This window comes from Sus scrofa, chromosome 13 (genome assembly GCF_000003025.6).
Source record: "Sus scrofa isolate TJ Tabasco breed Duroc chromosome 13, Sscrofa11.1, whole genome shotgun sequence".
Lineage (NCBI taxonomy): Eukaryota > Metazoa > Chordata > Mammalia > Artiodactyla > Suidae > Sus > Sus scrofa.
Genome location: NC_010455.5, coordinates 94,270,086 through 94,296,853, shown reverse-complemented (window position 1 = coordinate 94,296,853; position 26,768 = coordinate 94,270,086). Strand labels below are relative to the sequence as shown.

Genomic DNA, 26,768 nt, shown 5'->3' with positions numbered 1-26,768 from the left:
CTTTTGTGAGGTAATGCTGGCCTCATAAAATGAGTTGGAAAGTGTTGCCTTTCGCATCTAGTTTTTGGAAGAGATTATGTAGAATTGGTGTTAATTTAAATGAAAGAATTCTCCAGTGAAACCATGTGCATCTGAATTTTTCTTTTCCCAGAATTTTTAAAGTTACAAATTCGGTTTATTTAATAGTAGTTACAAGATTATCTAGCATTTTTGGAGTGTGTGGTTTTCAATGAATTAGCCCATTTTATCTAAGTTTGTAGTTTTCAAGGAATTGGCCCATTTAAGTTGTCAAATTTCTATCAAGTTGCTTGAATATCCTCTTATCCTTTTAATATCTGTGGAATCTAACATGGACTCTTTCCTTCTTGACATTGACTCTCCTTTTTGGTCAGTCTTGCTACAAGATATATCAGTTGTATTCATTTTTTCAAAGAATTATTTGTTTCACTGATTTTTCTATTATCACTTTCATTGTTTTCTGTACACTTTATGTCCTCCCTTCTGCTTCTTTGGATTTATTCTTTTTTGTTGTTTTTAAAACATTGGTTTACAGTGTTTTAATTTCTGCTTCACAGCCAAGTGATTCAGTTTTACACACACATTTTTAAAAAATATTTTCCATTATGATTTATCATAGGATACTGAATACAGTTCCTTTTGCTATACACTAGGACCTTGTTGTTTATCCATCCTATATCTAATAGGCTACATCTCCTAACACTAACCTACCACTCCACCTCTCCTCCAGCCCCCTCCCCCTTGGCAACCCCAAGTTTCTTGTCCAAGTCTGTGATTATTTCTGTTTTGCAGATAGGTTCATTTGTATCATTTTAGATTTCAACATTCTGGACATTGAATATAGTATGGTATCTGTTTTTCTGATTTACTTAGCTTAGTATGAGAATCTCTGCCTCTGTTCTTCATTTCTAGTTTCTTGGGGTGGGAGCTTAGATTTCCAAGTGTTGCATACCATAAATTCCTTTCTAAGTACTGCTTGAGCTGCATCCTACATGTTTTGATATATTCTCATGTCAATGTATTTTTTATTCTTTATAAACTCACCTCTTTAATCCACAGATTGAGTGTCATTAATTTCCAGGTGTTTGGAGATTTCCCTGTTGTCTGTTATTCATTTCTAGTTTGATTTTTTTATGGTGGTTGAAAAACATACTTTGTATAATTTCACTTCTTAGAAATTTGTAGGTTTATGACCCAGAATGTGATCTGCCTTGGTGAATATTACATATCTTTGTGAAAAGAAAGTATAATCTTCTGTTGCTGGGTGGAGTGTTCTCTAAATAAATGTCAGTCAGTTCCCATTTTTTGATAATAATGTTCTATTCTATACCTTTACCCACTATATGGTGGATATGGCTGGTTTTTTTTTCCTTTCAGTTTATTAGTTTTTGCTTCATGTATTTTGAAGCTCTATTATTTGGTACATACACATTTCAGGTTGTTTTTTCTTCAGAGATTGACCCCTTTATTGTTTATAGTGTTTTTTTTGTTGTTGTTCTGGTGATTTTCTTTGCTCTTAAGTCCACTTTATTTAGTGTAGCTCTTCCAGCTTTCTTTTTGATTGGCAGTTTCTTGATGTTACATTTTTCCATTCATCTCACATTTACCTATTTAATTACATTTGAAATGTGCCAAAAGTTGATGGCATACAGTAAGGTCACTTTTAAAATCTACTGTCAATAATATCTGTCTTAATTTATATATCTCAATCACTTGCATTTTATGTATGCTATTTTTTGTTCCTTTATTTTCCATTCCTCTGCTTCCCTTTTTCTGCCTTTTTATGGGTTAGTTACCTGAAAACTTTTTTAGTATTCAATTTTACTTTGTCTCTTTGTAAAGTTTTTGGGTCTTTTGCTTGCTCTATGGATTACAGTATACAGGTAGGTATAGCTTATCACAGTCAACAAGTATCAACATTTTGACACTTCAAGTATATGTTAAGACCATTTAGTTTTTCCCAAATATTTTGGTTTTCCCAACTACTTGACATTCATCGAGGACCGTTTCAGACAACAAATGTGTCATTCAGCCACCTAACATTTTAAAAACTCAAGGATAGTCTATTATATTTACACAAATGTTCTGTTGTTCCTTCTTCATAATTCCCATATCCCCCTGTACCCCCGCCAAGATTCCTCTGTTTTTAACATCTTGGTACATTTGTTACAGTGGATGAGCTCATAATACTTTCACTGTCCTGAAAAAAGTTCTCTATGTGAATGTAGTCCTCCTTTCCTCTCCCTTTAATCCCTGGCAACCACTGACCTTTTTACTGGCTCTGTAGTTTTACCTTTCCCAGAATATTATATAGTTGGAGTCATGCAAAGTATATAGCCTTTTCACATTGGCAACTTTTATTTAGTAATAATGCATTTAAAGTTCATGTCTTTTCATGGCTTGAGAGTTCATTTCTTTTACTGCTGGTTAATATTTCATTGGATGTATTTATTTACCCTTTCATCTACTGAAGGTTATCTTCATATTTGGCCATTATGAATAAAGCTAATAGAAAAATTTGTGTATAGATGTGTGGACATAGTTTTTCAACTCATTCGGGTAAATATCAAGTGTGATTGTTGGATCGAATGATAGTGTTTCGTTCTCTAAGAAACTGCAATACTGTCCTCCTGGTGGCTTTTGCATTCCCACCAGCAATGAATGCAAATTCTTCTTCCTTCACATCCTAACCAGCATTTGGTGTAGTCAGGGTTTTGGATGTTAGCCACCCTAATAGGTATGAAGTGGTAACTGTTTTAATTTTACAATTCCCTAATGATGTGTGGTCTTGAGCATCTTTTCATATGCTCATTTCTCATCTGTAGTTGGTGAGTTTTTCAGATTTTTGCCCATCTTTTCTAGTTGCATTGTTTTCTAATTTATTGAATTTTGAGTTCTTTGTGTATTTTGGATGTCAACCCTTTATCAGTTGTATTTTGCAAGATTTCCTCCTACTCTGGATTATCTTCTGATTCGCCTGTCTTAATGAGGTTCAACTTAGTTTTTTCTTCATTGATTATGTTTTTGGTGTATTTATCTCGCAAACTCAAGATCACCTAGATTGTCTCCTGTATTATAGAAGTTTTATAGTTTTGCTTCTTACTTACATTTAGGTCACAGTTTCCAAATAAATGGGTATTTCTTAATTTTTGCTATTGATTTTGAACTTAAGTTGTAATTGGAGACTTCACACTTTAATGTTGAAACTTGTTTTACGACCCAGGAAATAGTCAAATGTAAATATTCTACATGTGCTTGAAAAAAAGGTATATGCTGAAATTGCTGCAGCAGGTCCTATATAAGCTTATCATGTTACTCTTGTTGAGATCTTGTGCATTTTCAATGATCTTTATCTACTTCCACACTTTTTTCCTATCAAATGAGAAAGGTATGTTTAAAATCTCATGCATGCCTTACAGCTTAATTATATTTCTGCCAATTTTGTTTATATTGATACTGTATTATTGGGAGAATATATAATTGTGTTGCATTTTAAAGTTTGGCTTTATTTTCTTAAATACAGAAGTTGTATTTTATTCTCTCTAATGATGCTCCTAGCTAGAGCCCCTCTGAGTTTATCTGTTTTTGTGTTTTTTCTGTAGCTAGATGCTGCATCTCGGTTTTGTTGCTGAGACTTTGAGAATGCTTTTTGTTTGGTTTGGTTTTTTTTGGAATATTGAGAACTAAGATGCTGGTAGCTTCTTCTAGAGAGAGGTTTTGTTTCCTCTTGTCAGGACCTCAGTATTCTAGAAGCCCGGGGTCCTCCAGGTTCATTTCCTCACTCCACAGACTAAGCCCTTTGGGGACCAAACCCACAACAAAACAGATGATGATAGGCACTTCAACTGACCTGTGTGATTCACACTGCAGAGTCCAGGGAAATGCAGCAGTGATTTGGAATGGAGGATGGACCCTCTGCACAGGGGAGGATGCATCCTTTACTTCAGAGATGCCACTCCCCACCTCTGTCCTCTGCCATCACCACCTTAAGTGGAAATTCAACAAATACGCCTTTGATTTATGTATCACATCCTGTATTTTAGCTGCCAAGAATGCTGGAAGACCAGCATTTTAAGGTTTTATAGAGAGTGTGATAGGCAGAATTCTAGCATAATCCCTGTGGTCTACTTCCTTGGTATTGTGTCTGATTGTAGGAATTTTGCAGATCCACTTATGGTCCCAAATCAGTTGGCTGTGAGTTCATAAAGGAGATTATTGTGTGAGTCTAGTGTAATTACATGCCTTCTTTAAAAGCAGTCTTCTCCAGTTGGTAGCATAAAATGGAATGAGAGACTCCCAGTGTAAGAAAGATTGAACATGCCACTGCTGCCTTGAAGATGGAAGGAGCCACGTGGCAGAGAATTCCAGCCACTGGGGGCTGTGAGCACTCTCCCACTCCCTTCCCAGCAGCACCGGCAAGGGACAGGGCCTTAGTCCTCCAAGTACAAGGAGTGGAACTCTGTGAATAACAAATATGAGCCTGAAAGCAGTCAAGCCAACACTTAGATTTTTTCAGCTGTTTGAAAATCTAAGCAGAGAACCCAGCCAAGCCATCCTGGACTTCTAACCACAGAACTGTGAGATCATAAAAGATTGTGTTGTTTTAAGCCACTCAGTTTGTAAAAGTTTTATGCAGGAAAAGAAAATAATATGGAGTCGCTCTTTGTCTCCCAAGATGCACAAGGTGGTGAAGTGTTCCGAGCATAAAGGCTCAGACATTGGGTGGCCAAAATGAGTGATAAAGTGTACTCAGGGTGTCAGAAGCTGTTAAGAAACTATAAACTATTTGATATAAGCTATTCAGTCACGTAGTTTTGTGGAAACTATGAGAAAAATCAGCATGGCCCAGCTCTTAAAAATGCTCCTACCTTCTAGGGCAGCTGAGGCCCACACGTATTCAAAGAAGAAAGCTCAGCTACCCTTCAGTGTTAGCTACAGATAACCTTTTGAGTAGAACTCTGATTGGGCCAAAAATTCAGCATAGTATGTACTTATTACACATCCTACAGTAAATTAAATCACATTCACACAAAAGAACAAGTATATACAAAATCTTTATAAATTCACATATTTTGCCAAAAGTGAACAAGCAGTCTCAAATCATTGGGACAAAAATGAGTATGTTTATACTCCACAGGTCACTGAATGAAGTCATTGTACAATTCAGAGAAACTACTCAGACACTGAACTGGATTTTAAAAAATACTGTATCATGTAAAAACGACAATTCATGTCTGAACTAAAATATTGTGAATGTGATAATACCTGCCATAAAACAATGCTTTATCTCATAACAGTATTAACCTGCTTGCTAAACAGGCTTTGATTTATAAGATGCACATATTCCAAAACTGTTCAACATCTCTACTGATAAATTCACAGGATTTATATAGTTGCTTTTCAGTTTCAATAGGGTGTCAGCAAAAATAATAAGGAATGGTCTCTTGGCAAGCAACACATTTACCTTCCGCCCTAAATGAAAACATCACATTAGATTATAGATATTAGTCTCTCCTCCAAAAAGTCTACACCATCAAAGAGGAGACAGATTTCTTGTTTTACCAACCCCGAGACCTCGCTTGCTGTGTCTACTGCTGTTCACTGACAGATTGGCTCAGACCTCAAGGAGCTCAGAACCTGGCACGTCTTTATATCCAGAGACATGTGCACTAGCAAAGGAGAGCAACTGGGGCGGTGGGGGGGCGGGGGGGTGTGATGGTGCAGGGGGGCAAGACAGCCACAGGTGTCCACCGCTGGGCTCACTGCTGCCATGACAGGACACAGCATGTGAGCTGACACACTCACCTTCTACACTGGGTTTCTGCAACATTACTCAGGATTGGGTACTGGTTGGCAGATGATAGCTGGGACATGTCACACATGGATCTGAGTGCTTGAATGATGTCCCTGTGCCGGGTTTTACCCCTCTATGGAAGAGAATGGAGTAGAGAGGGAACATAGCTGCCTGTAAAAATCACTCCTCCCCCTCCATCTTCCAAACCCTCTTTCCTTCTTTATGAAATGGACATGACAATGGCTTTTCTCTCTCCTTGCACTTGTGGAAAAAAGCAAGTTCTGCAGACACCCACAGTTAAGAGAGACTTCAAATCCTTTAGTGCAAATGAGTTCCTATTAAGGTCAATTTATGGTTATGCTTCAATGAAGTACCAGATTGGCTTCTTGATACCTTTTAAGGTCTAATTTTATCTTCCTTGAGGTTGTTAAAAGTGTGTTTCAGCCAATTTCCTTTTGGAAACAGTCAAAAACCTTACATAATATTGAAGGCAAAGCAGCCTCACGTCAGTTTATCAGCTTATTGGGGGATATTTTAAAAAAAAAGTAGGACCCCTGTCCTATATTCAGGATTTTCTCACATATTGGAACCATCTAAAGTCTCTGTTGTTAGAGTAGCTTATGGTTTATTAGGCTATACTTATCTAAGACCAAAATTGGGTGAGATGGTTAAAAAAAAAAATCTTTAAGCCTCCTTACTTCCCTTCAGATGAGGAAAGCAGTGGCAAAAATTCAAGTGTCAATTTCCCTTTCTTGGGAAGAGGTTTAGAAAAGCTGAGCTCAGCTTCAGAACTCTACCAGTTCCTTTTGAAATCAAGAGAGCATTCGAATCAGATCTAAAATATAAAGAGACAGGAAAAATATCTACAAAAGTGGGCACTCCTTAAAGACATAAAACCTTGTGAATACTGAAAGAACCATATGAAGGAGATGTTTAAACAGGGATAGTATACATTCTTGGTTAAGTGAGGGTAGAGGATATAGCATCTTACATAGTTTTTTTTTTTTATGCCAGAACTTGATAAAACTATAGGAATAGCTGAGGCTGCCTGCTCCCTGAAGTGGAATGCTCAGCTCTTCTGTTTACCTACTGAGGTTTGCAAAAGGATCGCTGTGCACAAACTGAGCTTCGTGAACTAACTGTATCCAGTAGGTGTTCTCCTGAGAGAACAGGACCATCTGGCAAGCTTAAAGGCAAGTGTTTTCATTCTTTTAATTAAATAGGCTGTGTCAAAATGAACAACAAAACCAGCCCTGAACAACCAGCCCACCATGATGTAGTGCAAATCTTGCAGTAACAAAATACCATTGGAGAGGCTACACATTGGTCTCCAGTCCCAGCAAACGTCCCATTCTCTCCACATTCTTATCAATGGTAGCTTGACATGTTATCTCCTTGGCACACTCCATGGGAAACCAGCCCCTTTCTCCATCTCGCAGTCTTTCCCCTTCATACCAGCCTGCAAAGAAGAGCAGAGTCCTTGTGGGGTGCCAAGTATTTGGATGAATCTTGCCTGTGTTCGGCTCCAAGGGAGGAAGATATGAGCACATTTCAGAGGCAGCATCTGCCCAGGTTGGGTACCACGGATGGTACCAGGTGAGAAGAGAGGTGGAACAGAGGGAAAGGCCTCAAGAGGCAATCAGTGGCATACCAGGGGCCAAAAAAGATCAGAGGCCCTGAAGTGAGGTGGCTGAGAGAGTATGTGAGTTTGGGCTGAGCTGCAGAATGGAATGCTGCCTGGAGTAGCAAGAAAATGATTACTTTTAAGGAAGGAAAACTTTGTCATAGGTCCCTTTGAATAATGAACCACATGACTGCATCCTATTAAACATGTAGAAGCAGTAAGGTGCAGATAAAGGAGAGGCAGGTGCATACAAGAAAACCAAAGGGCTGGGGAATATGAGCACTGGGGACAAAAGGAGACCCTGGGCGCTGGACCACCCGCACCCCCTAGGAACACTCACACTCACCATCACCAACACGTTGATAAATGAGGACCACATCTGCCACCTGCAGGGAGAGTTCATCGGGCTGCTTGGCAGTAAATGATCTAATGATTTCCACCTGGGTCAGTGCTGAGAGGGGGAGGGGACATAATGAACTTTCAGTAGCAGTGGGAAAGCAAATCAGATACAAATCAATACTTTACATTCACTTGGTTTTTCTGTCCAATTCAGAGCCCACACAGGGAGGAAAAGAGTAGGCTTCTAAGAAGAAGCAGAAAATCTTTTCCAGGAACTCCCTTACTTGGCTAAGAGCTTTAGAATTTTAGAAGCCTAGAAATGAATGGAGAGAGGCCTTTATAACATCCATGAATACCCTCAAATATAACCTTGATAAGAAGTCATGAGACAGATCACACAACAGAGCTGGAAACAGCCACTGTCACTGGGGAAACTGAGGCAAGACATTAGGTAAGGTGCCAAGGCCATGCAACTGAGGATAAAATCCACCATATAGCCAGTTCCCCTGGCTTTCATCCAGGGGTGCTCCCCGACCCACCTTCAGCAGCATGTGAAGGCTGCCAAAGAAGTTTAGAAATAAAAGGAGCTCCAACCAAAAGAAAATAGAGTGCCCGTGCCCCCGCCCCGACCCCCATGCTCAATAAAGTCAAAAGGAAAGGTAATTTTCTTTAGAGTTAATAATACATTTCAGCTTAAATTCATACTGTCTGTATAAAGAAGGTTTAAACATGCTTCTATTGCCCATTAACAACAGATAGAAATTTAAGGACAGTACAATAAGGCTTTCAATGTAAACTGAACTTAATCCTCACTATCATAATCCCGTGTAGTACAGAATGAGGATTTGACTTGCAGATGATTTAAGAGGCTCAGAAAGGCTATAAATGCAGTGATCTGCCTCATTTACACAGCAAAGAATTGCACCTTGGCTTTGAATTCAGATCCCTTGACTTCCAAAACAGGGAGCACCCAGTGCTGATGTGGGGCAGAAGGAAGGAAGTGATAGAGGCAACTCACAAAGCAGGTACAGTGCTGGTTAACCATTAATAAGCCAACGACCAGCAGGGGGCAGACCCCTCCACATTCCAGAGCAGACAGCCCTCCAAGTACTTACAGGTTCGGTCCGGAGGCTGCTTCCCGCTGCTGTGTCCCAGGGCGGTTATCCAGCGGGCTCGCTCACTCCTAAATACAGACAGCATACTCAGTTGAGAAATTCAAAGGTGCTTAGACGCAGAATCAAGTATGTTCTAGGATGCAAAGGCATTCCTAGAGAAGTAAGCAGCTGGCCTTCAAAATAAGGGTAAGAGATACTTAAAATGATAATCTGGGAAATGAGGCCACCTGCAAGTCACTGTCAAAAGATTCGGAAGGAATTTGGCCTGTGATTGAGTAGAATTTCTCATATGACAGTTTCACATTTAATAAAGAGCCGATTACACCAACACATTAAAACTTTAAAATATTTAGTACGCTCACAATCTGATGTTTAACACTTCAAAAAAAGTAAAATTCACACACATAAATCCTAGTACATCAGTCTCTCTACTTCCACTGCTCTCTCCCCCCCAACACACAAGCCATTTCTGAATAAATGAGAAAACTGACATATTTAAAGTTGTTTCATTCCTCATACAGGTAATTCTGCCAAATATTCATCTAATAGGAATTCTTTGTTTTCAAATGCTTAAAAAGGTTTAGTGAGTACAGCCAAACAAGATTTACAGTTTAAAAAAAAAAAAAAAAAACTACCAAGACTTTTTATATAATATTAAGCTATAATTACATGAAACAGAATAATTATTTAACCAAAGGATCAAAGATTTCAGATAAGCAAGCACTTCTCTGTAATACAGTAACCTCGAGTTTTCGATTTGGAAAGTCAAGTATTAGGAGTGTGATTAAATAAACCGCCCATATAAACACTGCTTAAATCTTTTAAGAAGCATTTATTAAACCCATAACTACATGGCAGATACAGCACTTGACATCCCTTATCTCCTGTAAGCTTCCCTAAAGCTTGTCTGAGGGGTGAAGAAACTACATGGAAGTTTCAAGGTAACTGATCCAAACCAAGGTCAGTTTCTACTACACCGCTCACTCTACCTTCTCAAGAAGGGATGCTCATGCCTGGGACTTGAAGAAAAAAAAAAAAGTAGAAAAAAAAATTTTTTCTCCTAAAACTGCCTGTACCTAAAAGATGCTTCTGTCATTTCATCTTTGATTTCTCTTCGTTGAATAAAATCCGCCCCGCCCCCACCCGCCGCCAGTCAGGCTCAACTCTCCATCGTCCTATCCAGGCAGAGGTCTCATAGTCCAGAACACTCACGCTGTTGCACACCTATTTGTTCCTCTAATTTTCAAGTACGACCTTCCCTCTGTTTTTACCAAGATACATCCACTCATTATCACTATTTAAGATTGCTTTACTGGAGCTCCCGCTGTGGCGCAATGGGATCGGCAGCATCTTGGGAGCACTGAGAAGCACAGGTGGATTAAGGATCTGGCATTGTCACAGCTGGGGCTCAGATCTGATCCCTGGCCCAGGAGCTCTATATGCCATGGGGCAACCAAAAAAAAAAAAAGCCCGCTATAAAATTGAGTTGTGATGATAGTTGTACAAACGTAATAAAATTCGGAGTTCCCGTCATGGCGCAGTGGTTGGCGAATCCGACTAGGAACCATGAGGTTGCGGGTTCGGTCCCTGCCCTTGCTCAGTGGGTTAACGATCCAGCGTTGCCGTGAGCTGTGGTGTAGGTTGCAGACGCGGCTCGGATCCCACGTTGCTGTGGCTCTGGCGTAGGCCGGTGTCTACAGCTCCGATTGGACCCCTAGCCTGGGAACCTCCATATGCCGCGAGAGCAGCCCAAGAAATAGCAACAACAACAGACAAAAGACAAAAAAAAAAAAAAAAAAAAAAAAAAAAAATTCACTGAGTTAAAAAAAGATTGCTTCATTGACGAGCGTACAGATCTATGAGGGTTTACTTAGGGACCACCACATACACACACCCCCAGATCAAGATACAGATGTGCCAAGAAATTCCTTTTCCCATCAAAAGCCTCTCCCAAAGGTAACCACTGCTCTGATTCCAATTATACAGACAAGTTTTGCTCATCTTGTCCTTTATGAAAATGGAATCCTACAACACTGGCCACTTTTGTACGTGGCTTCTTTTGTTTGATACGTCCACTCAATGTTGAAACCATAAGCCTCACCTCCTCCAGGTGACCTCCTCTTTTGTGTGAACACACACTATACTATGGTCCTCATCCCATTCTGATGACCCTGTTCCCACACCCCTCCCTATGCAGCTCTATCACACTATTGGGCAGCTGTAGGCCTCCTGAACCTCTTTTTGGTTCACCACCTTATCTCCCTATCTGCCTGCACATACAGGAGCTCAGTAAACACTGATCTCTAATAAATCATTACCACTCATCACACACTCGCCTCCTCCACCCCGGTCTGTTATTGACTTGTCTGCTTCTCTGGGCCATAAACTTTCCAAGGCCAAGAATTGAGTCTTGTACTAAATAGTATAATGGATCACACATATGCAAGGTATGGTGCTTTTTTATGTTTGACAAGTACCATTTAATCTAATTTTTACAACAATCTTGAACAGAAAATATTATCATTACAATTTCCATTTTTTTTTTTTTTCCAGAGGACAAAGTTAAAGTTTGAAGTATTAAGCACCTGCTCACTGTAAAACTGCTAAGTGGTCAAGTCAGAATATAAGCCAGGCGGCTGGGGATCAAAGAGGTGGTGCTCCCTAGCAGGTGCTCCTAAAGTAACAAGGGAAGGCAGGAAAGGTAGAAACTGCAGCCTGCTGATAGACTTACTTAAAAGGAGAAAATGAGGCTGGGCCTTGATTGAGCTGATGTGTCAAGTACTAACAGGCACAGGTTATAGAGAAACTGATGACATGTCTTGCTTTTAAAAACTTTGTCTCAAATACAGGACAAAGGACTTTAGGACGGTTTTACAAGGAACAAGTAAAGCACAAGCTCCTTTAAAATAATCCCAAGAAAACACTTAAATCTTTGAGCACTCTTTGTTGCGTAAGATCTATTTTTTAAAAAAAAAAATCAGGCTCAACCAGAATTTCCAAAATACAAAAGCAATTAAAAACTAAATATCTTAAGGATGAAAGAGTTGTTTGCCAAGAGTAACTTAAAACGATCCATTTGTGTCTCTCCATGCCATACCCACACATGCTGGACATAGCCGTGGCCGTGGCATCTTCACAGTTCTCCTTGCTGTCTGCAGTCCTTCATTAAGACCTCCCAGCCCTGGACCGTCTCTGACACTGAGTGGCCAGTTTCATAGGCAGCCTCACCCTGCAGCCAGTTTCCAGAAGTCCAGATGAAATCTCTCCCTCCCATGGCATGCTGCCTGGATGCTAATGGCGTCCCTTAGACACGGTGACCCTTCGCAGGGACTCCAGAGGACAGAACAAGACACTCCTTGTTGCCTCGCTGAAAGGAGCCACTTCTTGAAATGATTTCAACTGAATTGGTCCCACCCCCTCTAAGATGCCATCAAAGCTGCACGACATTACCCAGGGCTTCCAAGAGCTGTGCCAAGGAGCTCCCTCCCATCAGGAGGCAGAAAGCACTGCATCTCTAAAGCAGGGAGGAGACTCGCTCCACATCAAATGGGATTCTAAGAACAAGAAAACTCAGGGCGTAGACATACCCATTATTAAATTTAGATCTCAAGTCCAGGGATCATGTGCAGACAGCTATTTTCCCCAAGGCCAACAGGAGAACCAACACAAATTCACAACCCACCCGATGCCCAGTTCATTGTGATTTCTCTTTGCTCAAAGTGACAGAATCAGCAAGGCTCTGCTAAGGGGGACCTGGGCCGGTCAATTTCTGGCCCCTCTTTCCTTCAACCAACATTCACTCAGTCCCTCCCTCTGCAAGGGCCCTGTGCTGCTAGGCTGGGGTCACAAAGCAGGTAATATTGTCTCTTGGTCTTCACAGCCCTCAATGAGGAAGCAGACAGAGCAAAAGACAAGTGCACACACAATCCAAAACATCATGTAATGTAGTGGGGTGGTGCCTCTACATAAACCCATCTGACCAGGAGAAAAAGGAGGTCGATCTGAGAAGAGATTCTTTTAACATCAGTATCTGGAGCCACAGTCCTTTCTCTGTGCATGACATGAAATGATGCATCTCCAGTTCCCTGCTCAGGAGCTGGCCTATGACGCACCCTGTCCTGCCCCTCCCACAATTAATTAAGCACAGTAGTTTTAAACTTAATTGCACAAGAGTTGAAGATACAGGTAAGTGGGACTTCTCACTGAACACCAAAGGCATTTGCTAGATAAGATTGATACATACTGAGAAAGCAGAAAGCAGGCTTTGAAACAGGCAGGACTGCAAATGAGAGAGAAGGGAACAGATGCCCACTGCCCACTAAGGCCTTCACTGCTGAGGAGGGGGTCTCCCTGGTTTTCAAGACAAGCAGAGAAAGAAACCTCAGGTGCTGTTTAAACTTCCTTTTCTCCCTTTTCAAAAGGCATTTGACCAAATAGCTTTTGTGCTCCTTCTCACAGCCTATGCTTCCTTTTGAAACTCCTATACCCATGGCCTTCGGGGAAAAAATCCTGAGCCTTCCTAAGGAGGATTGGAGAGATGGTTTTTTGGTTCATTTTCTCATACATTCAATACAATGAGATGAATTCAATAAACTGATCCATGAAAGAAAACCCATCCTCGTTGAAGGCTGTACGAGAAAGCCTCATAAAACTTGACACCAGCTCAACTTACTAATATAAATCATCCAACCAAAGCAAAATAATTCCCCTACCCCCACAGCTTCTAAAATTTAGATTCTATAACATGTTCTATGGTTAAATCAATTGTTTCTTTTTTATCATTAGCAAACAGCTCAGAAGACCTAATCTGGTCCAGAAGCCTGGAATTCAACCTAAAGGGGTCAACTGCCTGTTGACTCGATAAAAGACCCACACCCTCACCTGACCTTGTGTTTTACTGGAGGTCAGTGATGAAGAATCACAAAAGATGAAGTATTTTGATGGTCACTATACAAATGTAGAAGATCACTATTGGATATGGATTCTAGATTCAACAAAGAAAAAAATACAATTTTTTCCATACAAAGTGTCATCTCTATATGTGGATTTTTCTCCAAGAAGAATATGTCAGACATGATTTTATCCCATCCTCTTTACTTCCTGTTAATTAAATCATTAACAGAAGCAGGAAGAGAGCAAAAGACTGCCTGCAAACAATGCCCCTTTATCAGGAGGCCCAGGAATAGCTTGCCAGAATGGTTGACGGAACCAGCCACAGCCATTAGGCGTCTAGCTCATTTTAAGAAAATTTTGAGGACCTTTGATTACAGTTTAAGGCAATGATATCCCAGAGCCAAATACAATGGGTGAAGAAAGTATGCATTCATTGCTGAAGATGTCCTGATGTCTCGTCACTGCGCAGGCTGGACCCAAATGCCATCCAAATTCCACTATGGACACAGGAAGCCAAGGACACCACTTGCTTCAGCCTCGCTCCCAGCCAGCTGCAGCTGTCTGGGCTTCAATTTAATGAAGGCAGACAAAGGGGGCCCTGCGCTCCAACATTCCTCTTGAAAGGCCCAGAGGGAAAAGTGACAGTAGTAAAACATTCTTCCTTTGTCCTTTTATCAAGGGTAAGCTTCTGCATTTTCCACAGACTATTGTCTCATTAATAATACAGGGACTTAAGATCTTCAACAAGGAAACATATAACACAGTATGGCTAGATATTCATCCTAAAAATGTTTAACTGCATTCTTAATAGTAAATGTTGAAGAACAAGTGGAATTTAGATAAAACTTGCTCTAATAGCGAAAAAAACAACAGTGTTTTGAGACTGATAGAGAACGTATTTCCCTACATGTGGCTCTTAGTCTACCTTGCCTTGGATATAGAAAATCTAATTGTATTAATTGTGGGAGAATTCCAAAAATACTTATTGGGAACCTGCTATGCACAAAGTAAGAAAAGGACAAAACTGGAGCTGAGTATAGGGATTAGCAATAAAACTATGCAGAATTAACGGGAGAGAAGGAAATGGTTAGGAAGCCGTAAGGGTGGTTCAAAAGATAAAGGATGTATTTGGACTTTGTGTCGTGGCGAAGCAGAAACGAATCCAACTAGGAATGATGAGGCTGCAGGTTTGATTCCCGGCCTCCATCAGTGGGTTAAGGATCCAGCGTTGCTGTGAGCTGTGGTGTAGGCCACAGATGCGGCTCGGATCCTGAGTTGCTGTGGCTGTGACACAGGCCGGCGGCTACAGCTCTGATTGGACCTCTAGCCGGGGAACCTCCATATGCCGTTGGTGTGGCCCTAAAAAGCAAAAAAATAAACAAATAAACAAACAAATAAATAAATAAATAAAGGATGTGTGGATTGTCCTGGGAAGAAGGCAGTGGAATGGAAACATGGGAAGATGCAAAAGACCTTCTCGCATAGGAAGAACCCATCCATGATGGATCTGTTCAGACCTAGAAGCATCAGAAGTGACACCAAGTCTCCAGACTGGATAACCTGCAAAAGTGTAAAGGGTACATTTTACAAACTATGCCTGTCAAGGAAAGCAGAGGATACTGGTGATGACTGGTTCTAAACAGGCTGCATTTCTGAAGGGGAAGTGAAGAGGAATGGTTACATACGGGAGGAAAACTAAGAGCGCATAGCTAAGCATTTGAGAAAAATCTCAAAGAGGGGTTTAGTGTGAGAGAGCTGGATGGCCAACAGAATTAAATGATATTAGATACAAAAAAAAAAAAAAAAAAAAAGAGGAAGACTGGGAGTTCCCACTGTGGCTCAGTGGGTTAAGAATCCGACCAGTATCCACAAGAATGAGGGTTCAATGTCTGGCCTCACTCAGTGGGTTAAGGATCCAGCATTGCACAAGCTGAAGGTATAGGCTGGCAGCTGCAGCCCCAATGAGATCCCTAGCCTGGGATCTTCCATATGCCACAGATGTGGCACTAAAAAAAAAAAAAAAAAAAAAAAGAGGACGAACAGAAGGCTAGATGTGGTACCTAGGAAGTCACTGCTCATCTTCTGATGGAGAACCATCAACAGCACCAGAGGAAGACACCACACTGAAAATGGTTAGAGTAACTCAATATAAGACATCAGCTGCTCAAGCCCAAACCCAAAGCATTCTCAATTCCTCTCTTTCACTCATGGCTACCCCAACTCATCCAATCCATGCTGGCCCTGTTGTCTCTGCCTCCACAATATAATGTTTCCATCTCCTTTCATAAACCACAGCCCACACCACCATCAGGACTCCCCTAGACTAATGCAACAGGACTCCAACTGCTCTCCCAACTGGAACTCCTGCCTCCACACCAGTCTTCCATGGAACTCCCCACTCCAGCTCCCAATATCGGGGTGAAGAACTGGTCCTCACTACCCACACTTCCTGCCCTGCTCCAATTCATTGTGGACCAAATGTTTTCAGAAATACAATAAAAATGAGTTGCTGTTAAAATAATCACAAGCTTTGATCCTGCAGGCACATCAAACTGTTCTATGTTTTTAACTGCTTCCCTCCACCAGGACCAGTAATGGCTTGGGGACTGGCAGCCCACAGACCACACTGGAATATCTCTGACGAAATGCTCCAGCTTCACCAGCCTCTCCACCACCCACTCTTTGCACCTTCCCAGCTGATTCTGATCTAGCCACTTTCACTACATTCAGGCCAAGTTTGACGGCACTGAACTTGTTTCCCAGGAATTTTGCACTTGCTGTGCCTCTGCCTGGACCATTCTGGCCCTGCACTCTGCCACAGATGGACTCCTTCCAGGCACTCGGGGCTTGGTTACAATGTCACTCAGAACAGTCTTCCCACACCATCTAATGTAGAGCAGATGTCCCCATCCCCAGGACTTAGCATTCACTCTGGAATACATCACCTGGATTTACTGTCTCCACTGCACTTATTTATTTTCAAAATTGGATGAAAAAGATATGCTTCCCAGAGTTCCCTGGTAGCCTAGAGTTTAAGGATCCAGCAGTGTCACTGCTGTGGTTCCAGTTGCTGCTGTGGCATAGGTTCAATCTCTGTCCCGCGACATTCTGCATGTCCTGGGTGTGGCAAAAGAAAGAATAAAGAAAAAAAGAAATGCCTTTCCACCATCCTAGCTCACTGTGGGCCATTTGTGCAAACTGAATGGCAAAAGTTCACTGCGATCCAAAGTCACCTCCTTGAGAACAGGAGGCAGGCAGGCATAGGTTCTTCACTGAATAGAAGCCCCCAGAGGGCAGCGATCTGGTCCCTCACTGTCACAGCCACATCCCAGCACTGAGAATAACACCTGGAAAAGATGCAGGTGCTCAATAAGAATTCACTGAATTAACAGATAGAAGTGAAAGCGACTCTTGGTAAAGGGAAGGAGGACTTAGGGCTGGGTTGGGGGGTCAAGAGTAGTTCTGCAGAGGGAGGGCCAGATGGAAAGCAGGAGGAGAGAAACTAACAAGAGTGGCACACACAGCAAGTACTTGGAATTCTCGGGGACAAGATCACCAGGAGCAGCACTGAGGGGTTTCTTCACAGAAGAAAGACTTGGCCCATGGTGTGCGCCCTGAGAAATGAGACATTTGGTAATTGGAGAAGTTCTGAGAAGGGCATTGCAGGAAGTGCAAAAAACACAGACAAAAGAACAATAAGGAATTTTAAGTGGAAAATAATTTGGGGGATGTGACATCTATTTAGCATTTTATCAAATATTTCAAACTATACGATGCCCTACATTTACCACAAACTTTTTCCTTTTTAGAATCTATGGACTTTAAAAAACAAACATACCAAAAAAACACACATTTTAGAAGTTTCTCACATTTAATAACAACTAGCTTCCTGGAGTTTCCCTTCCAAATCCAGAATAAGGTCAAGCTGAGCAGCAAGCTAGGGGCGGAACAGTCCCCTGGCTGGCAGCTTCTTAGTAAAGGGATTAAAATTTGTTAGGAATTAGAAAGAACACTAGATTCAGGAAGGTCTAGGTCTAGTCCCATCTTTGACAGTAACTCACTTCCTATGACTTTAGGCAAATCACGTCACCTTTTTGAGTCTCGTCTTACATCTGGGAAAAAAATGAGGGGGGAACTATAGACCCATAATTAGGGTCTTCACACATTTTATTAACTAAAGGCCCTTTTGAGAGTCAAAGAGGGTGCTATTCTTTTATTCTTCTTTTTTTTGGTCTTTTTTAGGGCCACACCTGCAGAATATGAAGTTCCCAGGCTAGGGATCGAATCAGAGCTGTAGCTGCTGGCCTAATCCAGAGCCACAGCAACTCGGGATCAAGCTGTGTCTGCAACCTACACCACAGCTCATGGCAACGCTGGATCCTTAACCCACTGAGCGAGGCCAGGGATCAAACCTGTGTCCTCATGGTCACTAGTCAGATTCGTTTCCCCTGGGCCACGATGGGAACTCAAGGGTGCTATTCTTAATTGTGCTAGAACAATAGACAACACTGATCCCAAAGAAACCAAGATGTACAGTCATCCTAATTGTGCACTCTGAAATGCCACCCTTCTCTCCAAATACCTGAGGGTCCCTTCAAGCTCCAAGCTGGCCTGGTGCCTGGCACAGCCCCATCCCAGATGTTCACTAAGCATTTGCCCCAGTTCCTTTTGGCAAGCTTTTCTGCACTCCATGTAATCAAAGCTATTGATCTGTTCTTCCACGATTTCACTGTCTTCTAATACCTAAACTGTCATTGTGCCAAACAGCTGCACCCGTCCTATTGCTGATTTAACATTGTGTATATATCCCCAGGTGGCCTCTACTAAGAACAGTTTTTTGAAGAAGGTCAATATTTTAGGTTTGAATCCTGTTCTTTCTCAAACCAAAAAATAACCAAAGAATATATACGATTGGTCTGAAATTCTGCAATTATTTGAAGCCAGATTGGTGGTGAAAACCTTGTTTTCTCCATTAGATTGCTAATGGACCATTTTAACCACATATAAAAAAAGCTAGGAGTTCCCATCATGGCTCAGTGGTAATGAACCCAACTAGTATCCATGAGGATGCAGGTTTGATCCCTGGCCTTGCTCAGTAGGTTAAAGATCCAGCATTGCTGTGAGCTGTCATATAGATGTGATTCATCTCTGGCATTACTGTGGCTGTGGCTGTGGTGTAGGCCGGCAGCTGTAGCTCTCATTCGACCTCTAGCCTGGGAATTTCCATATGCTGCAGGTGCAGCTCTAAAATAAATAAAACTAAAAAGCATACCTATACATTTTGCAAATCTTAGAAGCAAAGAAAACATTTACATAGACCAAAACTCTGATTGCTCAAAAACTAGGTAGCCCAGAGTTGATCTGCACATTTCCAAATACAGTAAATACCAACTTGTTAGACTTTTAAATAGCCCTTTTCTTTTTTTAAGTGCATCTTGGCCGGCATATATTTTCCTTCGGAACCAATGCTATTTTATTCCCTGTGTATTTAAAAGTATTTGTTCATTTCTTTACTTTTTAACTGTAACTGAGATGGGGAAGAAAGGAGTCACTCCTTCCACACCCAGACAGCTGCCCCCTGCCCCTTCTGGAATGTTCTCTTGCCATTAAAGAACTACACATATGAGTCATACCCACGAGTTTATGGGTGACATAAACAGATATTCTGAGAACATTTCTGATTGAGGAAATGAACATCCACTCGGTCCATGGCAAGATCAAAAGGCAAAAAGTTGGAACAAAGGCTACAGAACGTCCAGGGAAGAATCTTCCCTTGGTGCAAAAAGAGCCGGACATGCCGGTTTACTGCCTACTCTCTTGGAATCATCGCAGAAACCAGCAGTAGAGATCACATAAATTATGGATGAGACAGTCAGGAAAAGCTCTGCTGGAATGTTGGCAAGACCTGAATAAAGAACAAACAATCCTTACAATACACAGAGAAAAGGAAAACACAAAGCGAAACCAACAACACTTTCTCCCTTACTAAAAATGACTGAAGAAAATCTTTCAGAGGATTCTCAAGAACGTCTGGACGAGCAGTAATTTCCAAAGACTTCTCATCCTTAAAGTCTCCTGAGGTCCAAAGCTCAGATGTACTAAATTCTCTTGAAGAGAGGCTTCCCCAAACAGAGGAAGTCTAGGTCTGTGTCTGTCTTCATGGGCCAAGGAGGGACCATGAATTTTAGAGTCCAGGTCGTGGGTGTGTCCAGGTCATGGGTGTGAATGCCTTCTCCAGCCCTGGTCATAGGGTGTGGCTCCTGTTGTCACCTGCAGAGACCAGCAAGCACCACACCCACCCAAGTGCCTCCCCAGAGGGGCAGACACAGGGGAGCATCCTTGGAATGAGGAAGGGCTTTCCAGCAGCTTCCTGGAAGGTTTCTGGGACCTCAGGAAGAGGCACTTCTTTGTTTTATATACAAACACAGAGGATGCCGCTCCTTTTCTTATTCACTCCCTCTGTCAGCTCTCCACCACAGCTGAAATACTCTTTTTTTGGCTGTCTTCAAAATCTCAAAGAGCTTTCCTTCACCCCTTGAAAAGTTATTTCTAGTGCCAAAAAACATGAAATGATCATTTATTGTTTTATGGGGATGCTTTTCCCCCTTCTTTCTCTTTTCTTATGTTTCTCTTTAACGATCCAGGGATCCTATTAAAGTGCTCTTTAAAAAGCGAAGATTACCTCTTTGGGTTGACCTCTGCTAAGATTTTGTCACAGAATCAGGGTTACAATTCACTAGCTGCTGATCCATTTTATTCACACCTTGTAGGAACCATGTGGGAGATGGTATAGGAATCACAGAGGGCCAAGAACTAGGGACCTTCTTTCCCTCCACACTCCACCCTCCGACCCAACATAATACCTGCCTAGGATGACTGTTCCAAGAGGAGGTTCCCAGGTTCCAAAGAAACCAATTGGTCAACTATCTCTAAATGAACAAAATCACAATGTAAGTAAGCAGGAGGACCCTATGGGGACTTCCCAGGACAGAACCCTCCCCCATATCATTAGCTCCTGTCTGAAGTACCCAGATAACAATATCTGATGCACATTCCTGAGTTTTATGATCCTAAAACCCCCACCAAAATGGAAGGAACTAACTGCTTGATGATCATGAGCCTCCAGACCTGCTGGTACCTAAGGACTGACAATGTTAACCATCCTGTGACCTCGACCTCAACCAATCAGAAAATTGTGCACAGGCTGACCACACACCGTGAGATCCCCCTCCCTCACCAGCCTTTAAAAATGCTTTCCTGAAACTCTTCTGGGAGGTCAGGGGTTTAGACTGGGAGTCCCCCATTCCCTACATATTGGCCCTTTTATGATAAATGCCGCACTTTCCTTCACCATAACCTGGTATCAGTAGACTGGCTTTATTGCACGTGGCCAAGGGGATCCAAGTGTGATCTGGTAACAGTGAGGGTGGACTTGAAAACTTCGCCCCCTTCCCTTCATCCCGTGTGAGGATGGACTGCGTACTAACCACTGGTGAACCTTCAGGCACAAACAGGATGGCCATTCTGCCTGAGCATAAACTCTGGATTGGAAAGAGGGTTCATCAACATTATTTCCCCTATCTCAGTTATCTCTTTTGACAGAAATCACTGGGCTTTCTGCTGCCTGGCCAAAGGCAGTTGACAGCACAATGACTTCAATTATAGGAGCTAAGAAAATTTACAGCCCGGAATCAAACTCTCAGTTAAATCATATTCCTAGGGCTCCTGGGTCCAATTTTATCAACGATTAAAATAAAATGATTTTTAAACCACTCTATAAGAGCCTACCACATAAAGTGCAATGCATCCACCAGGATTCATGGGGACAAAATAACCATATCCATCTCTAGAGGGTCACAATAAGAAGACGAGCATCTGTATAATGCACCCAGACCCTATGCTGTGTGCATAATGTGTGCTCATTAATAAAAAAAATAGCAAGTAGTGTTCACTATTCTTACACAGTCTGTGGACCACAGATGGTAGGAAAGATGGATAGCAGATATCCTGAAACCCTCTCCCTGCACACACTTACTGCGTCTCAGCCCCCAGCAGCATTTCCACTTTCTCATTCGCATGGTTACTAAGGACCGTCAGTGTAAAGAGGTGATTGGCAGAGTTCTGTCTTGAATAAAGCATTGTGGAACTGTTCTTCCCTGGAGAAGAATTAAGCTCTTCACCATCACAAGACTCCACCAGTAGTTGATCTCTTAAAGAATAATCATTGACGTTGTAACTTTCTTCACTGTAAGGAAAAGGGGAAAGGAACACATCAGTAATTCAATGGTTAAGACTGAGACGCTGTTGGTTTTCAATGCACATTTTGGGGGAAGGTGGCAGGAGAAGGCAAGAAGGGGAAGAACAATTTATTTTAAAATAGGAATTGGACTCTGAATTATATCTACTAATGACAAATCAAAAGAATCCTCTAAAAGTAAATGTGTTAATTACTATTTTTCTACAGTATACTAAATTACATCTCAGGTATAAAAGCAGTACTAAAAACAATTATTAAACCCTATAGGTTTCATTTTACATTATCCTGGGGTGGTTATAACAAATAAGACACGCATGTATGGTGGTAATGCTGGAATACTTTTACTGCCTCCATCTGCAGGATGAAGACGGAGTCCCAAACCTACTTACCTTTTGGGTATCAAGCCTCACAAACCACCAGGCACAAGAGGGAAGAAGGGCCCCAGACGTCTTCTTGCTTCTGAGAAAATCCCCAACCCATCCTTCTCTCCAAAATGCACAGCCTCATCACCTGCTTCTGAATCCACCAGGCCTGACCCCGCCATGCCCTCTATTCCCACTCCTGACCAACACCTGTGGTATTGTTCATCACCCTTGATATACTCCCTCCCCCAGAGCACTTGAACATGCCTAATCTGGCCTCACCTCCCTGAGCTCCTTGGCTGGTTGCTGAACCCTTCCACTGCATCCTCTGGAAATCCACCTCATTTAGGGAATTCAGCAAAATCTTCTAAATCCTCAGTCCGTTCTCTGAACTCTCCCTTTTCTTTCCCTTTTCCCTTCTTTCTCTTTCCTCTCCTTTCTCTCCTTCCTTCCCTTTCTATCCTTGTTTCCTTCCTTTTCTTTCTTTCCTTCCTTCCTTCTTCTCTTTCTTTCTGGCCACACCCATGGCATGCAGAAATTCCCAGACCAGGGATCAAACCTGAGCCACAGCAATGACAACAATGAGTCCTCTTAACACTAGCCACCAGGGAACTCTTCCCTTTACCTTTTGTCTTAACAAAAGCCTGGCTCTTCCTGGAGAACACAGCCTCCCCTGAAGGCTCTCTGCCTGTTTGAGTATCATTTCTTCTTCTAGAAAATGATCACTTTCCTCCTCCCAGAAAGTCCACTACTTTGAAGCTCACGCCATCAATCTCTAGCTCATCATCACTATCGTCTCTGGACCCCTGCACCATGCCTTATCCTCACTCATGAGTTTAGCTGCTGGCTTACTCTCTCTCTCCAACACTACTTCATTCTCGAACTTCCATGCAGTAGATCCTTCCTTCACCCTGGCCTCTCAGTTCCTTGACTTCCCCTTCAATGATTGACCCTGTCATCACCACAAACTGCAAGTCTCTGTAATCTCAATGCCAAACGCCTAAGTCTAACCAGCACCACCTGTCTCCCTGAGTCACCTCTTTCTAATCCACAACCCAACAATTTTAACCTACCATTCCTACAATCCATTGACTCCACCACCTTTCTCTCCATCCTTAAATCCTTCATGTCCTCTCATTCATGCTTAATCAATTATCCAGCTTGAAGTTCTTGATACTGGGTTATAACTACTCCTTGCATACACACACTCATCTCCTTGGCAAAGCCAAACTCTGTTAAATGCAGCTCCCCTCTCTTCTGCATCTGGACCCTCAGTTAAACAGGCAGAGCTCAGCAGCCCCTTTTGAATAAATGGATGACTAGGCAATATGTTCTAATATATTCCAGGGTCATAAAATTACCTTTCTTAATAATAAATGTAAATGTAGGAACTCAGGGGAGCTATGAGAAAAGAAAAATCCTTGTGCCTGACTATACTAGAAATTTCAGAATAGGCCATTTTGCTCAAGATTTCTTAGAATTTTTTTCATTCAGTGGTGGGCATCTGACTATCAACCACTCACTTGTAACTCTCCTTTAAAACTTTATAATCTTTTCTAAATTTAGTTTGATAGATTCCTGCCCACCCCCCCAAAAAAACCCAGCAAACATAGTTATATCATCTACAAAAAGTAAAATACTGCCTGTTGATCAAGACCGTCTGTCGCTAGGGTAATGATCTGTTTTAATTGAAAATTCCCATGGCAAGATCATCTCCAAAGCTTCCTGAGAGTACCTACAGTGCAGCACAACCTCACTCAGAATATATAAAACATTTCTCATATCAGGGAGTTCCCATCGTGGCTCAGTGGTTAACAAATCTGACTGGGAACCATGAGGTTGCCGGTTCTATCCCTGGCCTTGCTCAGTGGGTTAAGGATCCAGCATTGCCATGAGCTGTGGTGTAGGTCCCAGATACAACTCAGATGCTGCATTGCTGTGGCTCTGGTGTAGGCCGGCAGCTACAGCTCTGACTGGACCCCTGGCCTGGGAGCCTCTACATGCCACAGGTGCAGCCCTAGAAAAGACAAAAAAAAAAAATTTCTCATATGAACGTGAGGATCATCAAAGTTCACAAATTTTTTATTTATTTATTTATTTTGCTTTTTAGGGCAGCACTTGTAGTATATGGAAGTTCCCAGGCTAGGGGTCAAATCAGAGCTGCAGATATTAACCTATAACACAGCCACAACTACACTGGATCTCAATTACATGTGCAACCTACATCATAGCTCACAGCAATGCCGGATCATTAACCCACTGAGAGGAGACAGGGATCAAACCTGCAACCTCACGGATACTAGTCAGGTTCTTAATCACTGAGCCATAACGGAAATTCCCACATGGTTTTAATAAAAGAGTAATACACTTTACAAAGAAATAATGTTATATTTTTAAAAGACTGTATTTTACTAGAAACACAGCAGTTGATTTTGGCAGAGCAGTTAGTGGGTTGCATCCTGCAGACCTGCAAACCTTATAACTTCCCAGCCTCAAGACCAAAGAATGCTCTAGGAAACAGTGACAGAGATATCAGTGGCTTACTGGATAGGGGCGCTCATGCATCCAGAACAAAAGGGTCTTAGAGCCACACTCCAGCGTGCAGATAAGACGGAGCAGCAGTCTCCTTTACTGGGGGGAGGGGAGGAGAAGGAGGCTACCTTTTATGAGGGGAAGTGACATCTGGTGGTCTCATCCGTTTCCAGGGAAACCAGTAGCTGCGGCATGGCCCACACAGCCCCTAAGGTTAAAACCTCAGGAGGGCAGGTGTTTCCTTTTAATCAACTAGCAGGTGGAACCACTGTGGCCTGTGAAGGATCACTAGCTGGGGCAGGGGGCGAGCACATTCCTGTGAGTACATGCCTGGTCAGGCAGAAGATGTACAGAGAGCAAGAGAACAGCCATCTTGAATGGCCTGACCATATAGCTGGCAAAGCTTATAATATTCCCTGGGTTTCTCAGTCATAGATTTAATAGTCCAAGACTCAGGACCAAAAAGCAAAAAAACAAATCAAAACTTCAACAACATCAAAAGCAAGAGACAAAACAAGATGAAAGAAGCCTTCCTTATTACCATCCTCTCGCTGCACCTCCAAGTTACTCTTTTGGTCCAACTCATGCGTTTTTAAAAAGATGACTTCTTAGTGAAAGGCACCCATTTTCAGTTAAAAATAATCCTTCTTCAGACAGAGAAATCCAAACGCCCTAATATTGTGCACTTGGGTATTTAGGCAGTGCCCTACACAATGACACTGCATAAGTATTCTCTGTATTCCCAAAGAAACAAAAGGCAAAGAAATCTATGCTATAAAGCCATCATTCAAGATGATTCAACTTCCTCATAAAGTGGCCTTACTTACTAGGTAGTTCCCAATAGAATTCAAGACCAAGAGTTCACAGGAAACTAAATGAATATGAATAAACTAGTTGTCTCTTTTCCTCTTTATTTTCAGAGTTCTTCTTTTCCCTAGTGTTTGCCTGCATGCAAACAATACCAGCTACTGTATTTCTTCAATGCACTGAATCTTTGTCTCTTGGGGGTAGAGTCAGAAGGAGGAGGCAAATCAATAGAATGTTTTTCTAATTGTTCTCTTAAGTCGTGACAACCACAATGCTACTAAGAAGGAGGGTGACCTTTGACCCAGTTTTTGCCTGCTGGCCTCTCAAATGTCCAGTTGGAATGACGACTGGCCCACCTTATTTACAGCTATGTGACTTTACCTCAAGGTACCCCTTTCTACACATCTGCACATCTGGGTCACTGAAGTGCCCCAACACGGCATTTTCCCACTGTTTTGACCTCTGCATCCAAAAACAGGACGCAGGAAACAATTTTGCTTTAAAACAAAACAAACAAACAAAAACCTGATTCAAGAGCAGTCACCCAATATCATGATTTTATCTAGACCCGTAAACTGCTTCATTATTATATATAACACCTACAACTTCTTCACTACTCCTTTAATGAATCAAACATAAACAAAACTTGATTTCCTTTAACAGTAGTCAAGTTGATTATTTATCCTTGTCAGCTATTATTCAAACCCAATGGAATAAAACCTGAAAAGAAAAAAAAAACTTAGTCTTTGATCATCACAAAAACTGAAAAGGAGCTCACTCTGGCTAGCGTGTTCTTGCTCTCTCACTTACACACTTAATCTCACAGAGTTCCAAAATAGCATTTTCCCCCTCTCTGAATCTGCAATATACTGAATGAAATTCAGTCTCCTCCTGTCAGCCAGCACCTACCATCCCTCTCACATGACTACAGAAGGCTAACTGTTAAAGTTAGTGCTTAAGCAGAAGGAAGAGGGGCAAATCCACAGTCACAGGTGCTGCTCTCTACAACCATTCCCTCCTTTGCAGA

The 26,768-nt window shown here is 41.9% G+C and overlaps 1 protein-coding gene across 3 annotated transcripts in view; it reads right to left on the bottom strand.

Annotated features, from left to right (window-relative positions):
- Nucleotides 155-26,768, bottom strand: part of ARHGEF26 (Rho guanine nucleotide exchange factor 26) — a 141,068-nt gene continuing 114,454 nt past the window's right edge. For 2 of the 3 annotated variants that reach the window (XM_021069691.1, XM_021069690.1), the window contains 4 exons: nt 21,819-22,028; nt 8,891-8,958; nt 7,783-7,887; nt 5,054-7,271 (listed from right to left, as the gene is read on the bottom strand). In XM_021069691.1, the coding sequence (XP_020925350.1) occupies nt 7,129-7,271; nt 7,783-7,887; nt 8,891-8,958; nt 21,819-22,028 (526 nt within the window). In that variant the 3' untranslated portion in view covers nt 5,054-7,128. Of the gene's footprint in view, nt 7,272-7,782; nt 7,888-8,890; nt 8,959-21,818; nt 22,029-26,768 lie in introns of all 3 variants that reach the window. The other variant, XM_021069689.1, reaches the window with a different exon arrangement.